This window comes from Camelina sativa, chromosome 10 (assembly GCF_000633955.1).
Source record: "Camelina sativa cultivar DH55 chromosome 10, Cs, whole genome shotgun sequence".
Lineage (NCBI taxonomy): Eukaryota > Viridiplantae > Streptophyta > Magnoliopsida > Brassicales > Brassicaceae > Camelina > Camelina sativa.
Window position 1 is genome coordinate 20,348,883 of NC_025694.1, and position 10,643 is coordinate 20,359,525.

The 10,643-nt window shown below is 42.0% G+C and overlaps 1 protein-coding gene across 1 annotated transcript; it reads left to right on the forward strand.

The window, feature by feature from the left end:
- Positions 7,205-8,424, forward strand: LOC104720543. Its single transcript, XM_010438433.2, has 2 exons — positions 7,205-7,346; positions 7,703-8,424. The coding sequence occupies exons 1-2, from the start codon at positions 7,205-7,207 to the stop codon at positions 8,422-8,424; spliced, it is 864 nt and encodes a 287-aa protein (XP_010436735.2).

Sequence of the window (10,643 nt, forward strand, 5' to 3'; positions counted from 1 at the left end):
CCTTGTGCGAGTCTAACAACGATCCTAAATGGTGAGAACATTGAGTTTATTCCTGATAGAAGCATTTTGTATGTTGAGGAAGAAAGTTCAGCGAATGGAGTTAGGCGAGGGACAAGACACTCAGTAGTTTCAAGAAATGGGGCAAGGCCAGGGACAAGACACTCAGTAGTTTCAAGAAAACTTTTATGAACTTATTGAGTAAATTCAGTTGTTCGACATCCACTGCCGCCATCCTAATGCCTTCCCAAGATGTCATGCCAGTACAGGGACGCTCGTCTACACGTCTTTAGCCAACTCGCCGAGCACAACCATCTCCAGCACGGCGGTCTGCTTACACACCACAAACACAGCAACCCTCTCCAGCTCGACCACAGCATTCCTCTCATGAGCCGCGAGAGAGACCGAGAAAGTCGTTGAAGAAAGCCAAGAAGGGAACTTCATCAAGTCGTCCAGCTGAGAATTACCAAAGCGGTCCTTCTGAGCACTTACCTGAACTAGTGGTTGAACAGTAGAACCAGTCTCAGATCGAATACCAGACCAGGCTAGCAACTGAGCAGCAAAATGAGCCTCAAGATGACCATCCGCATACGGAGGATGTTGTGCTATTATCGGATCATGGTGAGTCTTGCGTCGACGATATGCAGCGCGATGGACAACAGAACGTTCATCCAAACACGCAAGTGATTGATGAGAAAGTCGACAAACCAGCTGAGGCCACTCTTGCGGACCCTGGACAAGGCGAAGGACAAATTCAGTACCACGCTCCTCCTTGGGCAAGCATCGACTCCTTCTTCTACTACTGAGGTACTCATACGTTTCCTTTGCAATTATCCTGTTATGCATTGAAGTTGAACTCATGGATACTATATACATACTTGGATTATCGTTCTCCTTTTTACCACCCTTGTTAATCCAAGTAGCTGATTCCCATCTTTGGAACAGTTTCCCGCACCCTTAACCAACCGTTCTTTCAAGCCAATTGTATTCTTGAGTGTGAGGCCTTTTCCGAGTTAAGCTTGTTAGAAAGTGTTAGGTTTTAGCCAACAAGAGTAAGATCCTGTGTAGTTATAGTTCACATTTTCTGGACTAGTAGGACTAGGTGAGTACTCGATTTTGGGTTTCGGGATTGGATTTGTACTGAAAAGAGAAAGAAAAAAGGGTACAGAGTCTTTAGGAGGGGAATGTATTTTCAAGTTTTACAAGTCTAGTAACCGATGTGGGTTGTGCAATGTAAAAGTGTTATTGGTTCTGGGCATAGAAAGAAAAAATTTAGACAAAGAAGAGAAAGCAAAACGCTTAAGATGTCTAGAGTTCTAAGAAGAAAAGCAAGAGACCATAGTGATAAAAACGTTTCCCATCCGCTAGATTGATATGAAGTAACCTCCTCCTAAGGCTAAGTGAAAAGAATGAGAGAATGGGTTTAAAAAGAGATATCGATGAAGGGTAGAGATAGAACCAACTTCTGGGTTAGAAAGTTAGAGCTAAGTTCCTTTGGGACCTTTGGGTAGACTGGACTCTGCTCTTGTATGTATCAGTTGGTTTCAACCTTTAGCCTTCTCTTAAGCTCAACTCATTTTTGCGAGAGAACCTTGTTCTACATTGTTAAAACCAATTGCAAAGGAGACCATTTTTGTCTCTACCCTTTCACCGCAGCCAAATGAGTTTGATGACATTGCATAGTTTGATTCATGGTTCTTTGCTAATGAATGTTAAAGGGAATGATAGAAATGATAGCATGTGTAGATTAAGGTTCGGAATTGTTTCAAGTTGTGATGAGCTTGTCTAAAGTTTTTAAAATAGAGTTCCTTCACCATGCATCATAGAACTAAAAACAAGGAGATTGATTCTAACTACTCTATTCAACATGTTTTAAGTTCTGATACCCCATCTTCAAACCTCTCTTCCATACCTTGTTCTTGATCGTTTGCTTGAGGGCAAGCAAATAATAAGTTTGGGGGAGTTGATATGTGTATATTTTACACTCTTTCATCATGCATTTCTCATTCATTTTGTTCTGTTAAATCATTGTTTTGCCTTGTTTTAAGTATCTTTTGCATAATATTCATATTAGATAGTCTTTTCATTGGTCTTGCATGCATCTTGTGGAGTTGTTTCAGGTGTTTTAGGAGATGTCCAAACCATCAAAAGCAAAAAGGGAGCAGGAGAGCAGTCCAACGACCCAACCTTCCACGTCTTTGATCGAGTCGAGTGAAGATTTTACTTTGGGATTCAGCTTTTAACGTCTTCATCAAAGTTGTAGAGAGTCTAGTAATCTTTCCAATGCCGTTGATATCAAGCCAATCGGAGGCGTAGTTCATAAGTTATCACCAATTTAGTGGATGCACATACCTTCTGAATTCCGACTCGACCTGCACGCAAAGGAGAGCTCCCAATCGATCGGATATGTTAGCAGCGACTCAACCAAGACATCTCAGGAGGGCTCCTGAGCACCCTCAAGGCGCGACTCGATTAGCAGCTCCCAGACGACACTTTTCTAGCTGCCTCTCGATCGACGATTTCAAGCTGCCACTCGATCGACGTTCTCAAGCCGCCATTCGATCAAACATTCTAGACCCCGACTCGATCACACTCTCACGACGCGAATCGATCAACGCTATTAAACCGACTTCCTGGTTTTGTTCTGAAGACGCGTTCGAGAAGGGTTCCTGAACCGACCTTTTATATTGTCGTTTTGTATTTTAGGGCTTTCCATGTTTCCAAGTCTTTACCCGAGACATCTCGATTTTCCTTAAGGTTTACTAGCCACCTAAAACGTTCTCTAATCTTGTAATCCAGATAGCTTTGAGTTTATTGAGTTTTTGCATTGGATTTCTTATACAAAGTTGTTCACCTCATTTTTATCTACCTCATGATGCTTGATTCAATGCTTTCTGATTTTGTATCCTTAATGATGATTTTCGGATCTGAGTAGTGTTAGAGTTCTTGAGTATGGGATAGACTAGGTGGAGGATCTTAGTATGTAGGGTGTTTAAGTTTAGATTCGTATACTCCCTTCAGGACTAGAGTTAGAAATACTAGTTTCTCTCTGATCAATTGGAACTAGGTCTTAGACATTTCCGCATCCAAAAGGTGTTTGATGAAATGGCTGACCAACTAGTGCCAAAGACTTGCATTCCTAGCCTACGAGATTAGTTGTCTAGGGTGTTTGTTGACATGAATAAACTAGTTCGTCATGCTTGCTCGACCATGTTTCTCTAGCGAGAGCTAGGTTTGGAAGTGTTCGAGTTTGAGTAGCTTCTGCCAAGAGATTGGATTAGCTAAGTTATGATGTTCATTGTCCAGGGATAGTTTGCTTGTGGCATGTTAAACACTTGGTAGACTAGGAGACACCACCGACGTCAATTACTCCCATCCTTAGGACTTCTATCTTTTTGATTGATATTACATTTATGTTCTTGCTATCTAGTTCATGTTCAAAATCGTTCTCTGCTTTTACTCATTCAGTTTCGCTTCTTGTCATGCATGTTCGTTTCTGATCTTGTAGTTCATTTCCGTTTTGCATATCATTCTAGGATTGTTAGACATAAATACTCTCTTTGAATTTGCTTGACTTGTAAAATCCTGATTGCATCTTGAGTGATAGTAAAGTTTCCCAACTGGATTGACACCTTAAGTATTACAACTGCATAAGGTTAATTGAACCTACTAGGACACACAAAAATCCTAGTATCAAGACCCTATCGCCAACAATCATTGGTGCAGCGGAGAAATTTAAAGTTGGCACAACGATATTACAGTCTATATCATGTTGTGGAAAAGATTGGGAGAGTCACTTACAGGTTGAAGTTACCTGCCTACAGCTAGATTCATTCAATGTTTTATGTCTCACAGCTGAAAGGAGCGGTCCGAAGTACACATCAGGCTAAAGCTTTGCCGCCAATACTCACCCCAACCTTGAAATGGGCCACTGAACCAGAAATCATCACTTATATTCGCAGGACCACCACTCAAAAGAATGGAACAGAGGTATTAGTGCAGTGGCGAGGGTTACCAACAACCAAATCAACATGGGAGCCTCTTTCTACCTTGGTGAATCAGTTTCTAGAATTTAACCTTGAGGACAAGGTTAGTTCACTTCAGGAGAGTATTGATAGGTTGAGGATTCCATTGGCTTGTATGAAGAAGAAGTTGAGGACCAGTGGGAGGAAAGCTAGGAAATGGGAGAAGAAGCAAGCCAGTAAAAGCGGATAGATGGAAGTAGAATAGCAAAGAGACCTCTGTTTGTAAAAGAGGGTTTGATTAAGTTGGTTCTGTCGTTTAATTACTCAGCTTGTATTTAAATGAAACCTGAAACATTAGGTTTCCTTATCTTATGAATCAAACATTTAATCATCTATCATTGCCTCTTTCTTATCTTCTTTGTCTTATTTCTTCTCTCTCTTAAACTCTTCCTTAAAGAGTTAGGTCGTGACCTAACAGAATACATAAAACCCAATTCGCGGGTGGTGGGATTGGAGCAAAGGAGTGGGGAATAGCCAGTTCTGTTTCAATTTTGATTTCCTAGTAGGAAATACATTTTTTTTTTTTTGCTGAAATTTTTTCAAAATCTACCTCAAAGGATATGATTTTGAGGGAGATATTTTTCAATTAGAAAACAAAAATACATCTCGTAGAATCATGTAAAATAGCATTTTATAAAAAAGTTCTGAAATTTTGAACAACAGTAGGTTTTAAGTAGTTTTATAAATCATTGATTGAATAAAAAGAGGTTGTAAATTATTTTAAATGATTTTACTGAAATCTAAATGAAAACTCTCTAATTTACATGTTTTAATCATCCCTTTTTGTCCATATTTTGCATTGTTTTTACCCTAACATTAGCATTTTTAGGTCATTTACTGTAGGAATCCACATTTAGGCCATTTAGGGTGCTGCATTCTTACATTTGCATATTTTAGATGAAAACATGTGCTTAAGAGCCGAAAATGGGGAGAAACAAGGTCAAATCTGTGCATGTGCCAAAAAAAGCTATGGAGCAGGAAGAACAGCCCGAACACCAACCCGATCGAGGAGGATCTAAGAACAGGAAGAAACATTCCGAGAGCCTATCCGAAGTGCAACCCGAGCTCATCCTCGTGCACCCCATCGAGTAGACCCTCGGGCAGGACTGGGAAGCTTGAGTTAATGGGTTTCCATATATAAACCCCCCTCTTCTTCCACTCGCCCTAGCACGCCGCAGACCCTCAAACCAAAGAGCGAGATCTTCTGAGAGAGATCTTGAGCGACTTAAACATTTTTCTATCTTTGTTAGGATTTATTTTACTTCTTTTTGCTAATCTTTTAGATTTCTACTCTGTACTCTTCTCTTCTACTTTATATTTTAATACAATGCAATTTTCGTTCATCTATGCTTTTGTGTTTTCCGCAATAAGATCTGAGTAGTGAAACAAAGTTTCTAGGGATGGGATAGACGATTTTGTGTTCTTGATCGGTTAGGATGTCTTAGCTTGGTTGTTTATATTTTATAAATTCCCTTCTAGATTGGTGTAGATCTTGTTAAAACACCAATCTCGGTTGTTTAAGTTTTATAAATTCCCTAGACATATCGGTGGTAAAATGTTTTATATCAACAGACCGAGAGGTTGAGATTAGATCTAAGACATTTTACCACCAAGAGGTGTAGATGAATTGCTTGAATCAAACAATGCTAGAGATTTACTCACTTAGCCTAATAGATTAGATGAGTAAGGGGTTTATTGACAATAATGAATCGGTTTGTATTGCCTGCTTGGTCATGTTTCTCCAACGAGAGTTGGGTAGGGAAGTGATTAAGGTTGAATATTTCTATCACGAGAGTGTTTTAACAAGATTTTAGAGATTCATTGTCTAGGGAATATTTGCTTGAGGCATGTAGGACATCCATATTGGTCAGGAACACTTAGAAGTTGATTACCCCATCCTTAGGAGGTTTCGTATTTAGATGTTTACATTTTTATTCATCACTCGATCCCTTACCCGAACAGGTACACGATCACCTGCTTTGAGTATACCTTCGAGCTGTTCTTGCTTTCCTTCTTTACTCGATCACTCCACCCGATCCTGTACTCGAATGCTTGCATCGAGTGCTTAGGTCATGTAGTTCTTGTTTATTTATTTTCTTTTAATCATTTTAGGATTGTTAGATCAACCCCATTTATTGATTGGCTTGACTTGTATAGTTCTGATCATATCTCATCTGCTAGCATAAGAACTATTTGGATTGATAACCCTTTGTACTACAACTGCATAGGGAATTGATACCCTGGGTGAAAATCTTGTTATCAATTTGGCGTCGTTGCCATTTGGTTGAATTTCATTTTCTATGTTTAGGATTTCACCACTTGCTAGATCAAGTTCTATAATTTACTTTGGTTAGTTACTGACATGTTTACTTTCGTATTTGTTTGTCTTGCATTTCAGGTACAACCCAAGTATCCACCCGACCCGTCACTCGATCACCTGGATCGGGTTGACCCTCGTATACTCACTCGGTCAACTGTTTGTGCATGCAAACACGATCCAAAGGTAGCCAACACTTGAGTCCTTTCATCGACAACATCGACAGACCTAGGCTACTACGTCAACAACAAGTCCAGCAACCGCAACCACAAACAATTGAGGAGGCGATGAATAATCAGAATTGTCCACCAGCTACTCACACTCAAAGACATGGCATTGTGCCACCTGCTGTCCAGAACAACAACTTTGAGATCAAGAGTAGTCTCATCCAGATGATACAAAGCAATAAGTTTCATGGATTGCTAATGGAGGACCTAATGGATCATCTAGATGTGTTTGATAGGCTCTGTAGCCTAAGCACACATCTGGGAGAAATCACTCCCCAAGGAGTCCATCACCACCTGGGAAGCATGCAAGAAAGCGTTTCTAGCCAAATTCTTCTCCAACTCCAGAACTGCATGGCTGCGAAATGATATCTCCAGCTTTGTTCAGAAGAGCAATGAGATGTTCAGCGAGGCTTGGGAACATGTCAAGGGATACACTATACCGAGGAGTGGTCCCAAAGATACGTATGTTGCTGGACACCACTAGCAATGGAAACTTCCTCAACAAGGATGTCGACGAAGGTTGGGATCTAGTGGAGAACTTGGCTCAATCTGATGGGCATTACAATGGTGAGTACGATCGCACTGTGCGATCCACTGTGCGATCCACTGTAGAGGAAGATGCCAAGTACAAGAGGGACATGAAGACCCTAAATGACAAATTGGATAAACTCCTGAACCAGCAGCAGCATGTCCATGCCATCTCAGAGGAGGAGCAGTTTCTGCAACAAGATGGGGAGAATACTTGGTTTGCAGACGTGAACTACATCAACAACCACGGAGGTCACAAAGTAGGGCACAGTGCCTAAATCCCCAATAATCAGTATCTCAACCCAACCATTCCACACACTTCCTCATCCCTCAATTTGATCTCGATAATGCAGCAAGTCTTGTCCACTAAAAAAACTGAAGCAGTACAAATCAATACACGATTCGATGACCTTGCAAAATGGTTATCGACCAATGACCTCGCAAAATGGTTATCGACCAATGACCTCGCAAAATGGTTATCGAACAATTATCAGCAACTCCACCACAAATTTGATGCTTTAAGCTCTCGTATTCAGCTGCTCACATATAAATCGGCTTCGACTTCAATGAGTCAAGTGTTTGAACTCACATAATCCCACCACCCACAGACCAACCAAAAGGAGAAAAACAGAAAGAGAGACGATTCATCCCTCCACCTTACAAGCCACCCTTGCCATTTCCTGGACAGTTTCGCAAGGAACCTCTTGAGAAGGACAAAGCATTGTTCGAAAAACAGATGCAGGAACTCGAGCTCCGCATGCCTCTAATGGACGCCTTCACCCTGATACCTCCCTACCAGAAGTTCCTGAAGGATGCAGTGATGGAACGGATGAAGCAAGTCCAAGGAATGGTTATATTCAATCACGAGTGCAGTACTATAATCCAAAGGACTGCAACACCCAAGAAACTGAGTGATACGGGGTCGTTCACATTACCTTGCTCGATTGGCCCTTTGAATTTTGGAAGATGTCTATGCGATTTGGGGGCATCAGTTAGCTTAGTGCCTCTAACTGTAGCCAAACGCCTTGGGTTCGAGAAATTTAAATCCATCGACATACAACTAGTTCTAGCAGACCGAACTACAAGGTTGCCAACTGGAGTGTTGGAAGACCTGCCAGTCAAGATAGGATCAGTAGACGTACCAAACGACTTCGTAGTTTTGGAAATGGATGTAGAACAAAGGGATACACTTATATTTGGACGACAATTTTTAGCCACCGCGGGGGCAATGATAGACGTGAGGAACGGAAAGATCAACCTGAAGCTCGGGGAAGACCTCACTATGCAGTTTGATATTCAGGAAACTATGAAAAAGCCCTCAATCGCTTGACAAACTTTCTGGATAGATGAACTAGAAAAACTGCGTGAGGGGACATTTGAGGAAGTGATAATCAGGGATTGTCTACAAACAGCGCTAACAAAGGATAGCGAGGTGTGATCCATACACCAAGAAAAGGAGCTTTATAAGGAATTGCTCGACACCTATCGGGAAGTCATCGAACCAGAGTTAAGTGAAGATTCAGGGGAGGCTGAAGAGGAGAAGATGATGATAGACAGTCAAAGGTTGAGCAACTCGATAGTTACCTCCTGCGTCATGTCGTGCAGTTGCTCAACACCAGACCACCAGGTCACCAGCCCGATCACTACCACGATCAACACACCGAGCAAGGTGATCGAGCATCCCTCTGAATCCCACCTACAAGCCTCCAATGACTTGTCCGAGTCAAAGGCACCCAAAGTAGAACATAAACCTCTCCCGTCTGGGCTAAGGTACGCTTTCTTGGGACCTAACTCAACTTATCTGGTTATCGTTAATTCTAGCTTGCCTGAAAAAGAGCTAAAATTGCTCTGCACTCAGTTGAGCAATTATAGAGGGGCAATAGGCTACACTATAGATGACATCAAGGGTATATCCCCTGATCTTTGCACCCACCGGATAAACCTAGAGGATGAATCATACTCTATTGTAGAACCTCAGCGCCGGCTAAATCCGAACCTGAAGGAAATGGTGAAAAAGGAAATTATGAAGTTGCCCGATGCTGGAGTTATCTACTCCATCTCTAACAGCACTTGGGTGTCCCCGGTGCATTGCGTTCCGAAGAAATGAGGAGTCACTGTCATCAAGAGGGACATGAAGGCCCTAAATGACAAGTTGGATAAACTCTTGAACTAGCAGCAGCATGTCCATGCCATCTCAGAGGAGGAGCAGTTTCTGCAACAAGATGGGGAGAATGCTCAGCTAGAAGATATGAACTACATCAACAACCAAGGAGGTTACAACAAGGGGTACAACAACTACAAACCAAACCCGAACGTATCCTACCATAACCCCAACGTTTCTAATCCTCAAGACCAAGTCTACCCATCCAGAGTCCAAGGGAACCAAGGCCAGCAAAAGCCTTTTGTCCAATACAATCAAGACTACGCTCCTAAGAAGCAGTACTCTGGCAACTACCAACCAATTGCACCACCTGGATTTCAACAACATCAAGGCCCGCGGAACCAATCCAAAGAAGCTGATCTACGCGAACTGATACAACAGTTGATACAGAGTCAAGCATCGGCTACAATGGACAATGCCAAACGATTTGCGGAGATGAGCAACAAGATCGACTTTGGGTATAATGACCTAACCGCCAAGTATGACTCTCTCAACACCAAGCTGAGGTACCTTGAAGGCCACCACAAAAACCAACCACCACCAAAGATCAACCCGCTTCAAGGTAAAGCTGTTCAAAACCCAAAGGATTATGCGACTGCCCAAGCCATTTTCCTTGATGATGATTATGAGGACTACCTCACTAAGGACAGTGATGTTCAAGATGGGGAGGTTATGGATCATTATGGGATGAATGAGTGCCAGCATTACATATCTGAGTATGAACCCGAGCCTTTACCCGAGGAGACTGATCGAGTTGATGATCAAGTACTGGTTCGAGAATCACAAATCAAAGAACCATCCGAGGAAGAACCCAATGAGTCACCCAATGATTATGATCGGATGATACATCGAGTAGATGTCCAGATGATAGATCAACCTTAAATGCCTACACCGGAAGAAAGAGAACTAAAGGAAAGGTTCAATGCTGCTCTTGACATCCAATTAGAGGCGCTAGCAGATTGTATGGCCAAGCGAAAAGCTCCACCTCCTAAGCTCTTTCCACCAAATGAACTTCGAGAGGCAATCATCAAGGACACAACTCAGCTGGAGATTGAGGTTAAGGAAGCTGTTAAGGAGATTGGTAATAAAATTCTGAGGAGTGGGGTGTGTTTTGATCCTGAACTGCGAATCAAGGAGAAATTGGAGGATTCTCGCTGTTTTACTTTGTCATGCTCGATAGGACTTCAGATTTTCAAAAATTGCTTATGCGATCTGGGAGCTTCACTCAGCATCATGCCATTATCCATTGCTAACAAGATGGATTTTAGCAGTTTTAAACCTAGTAGTCTGTTTCTGGTTCTAGCTGATAGAACCATCAGACACCCCATCCGCATTCTGGAAAATTTGCCTCTCAGGATTGGAAGAGTGGAAGTTCCTACTGATTTCAT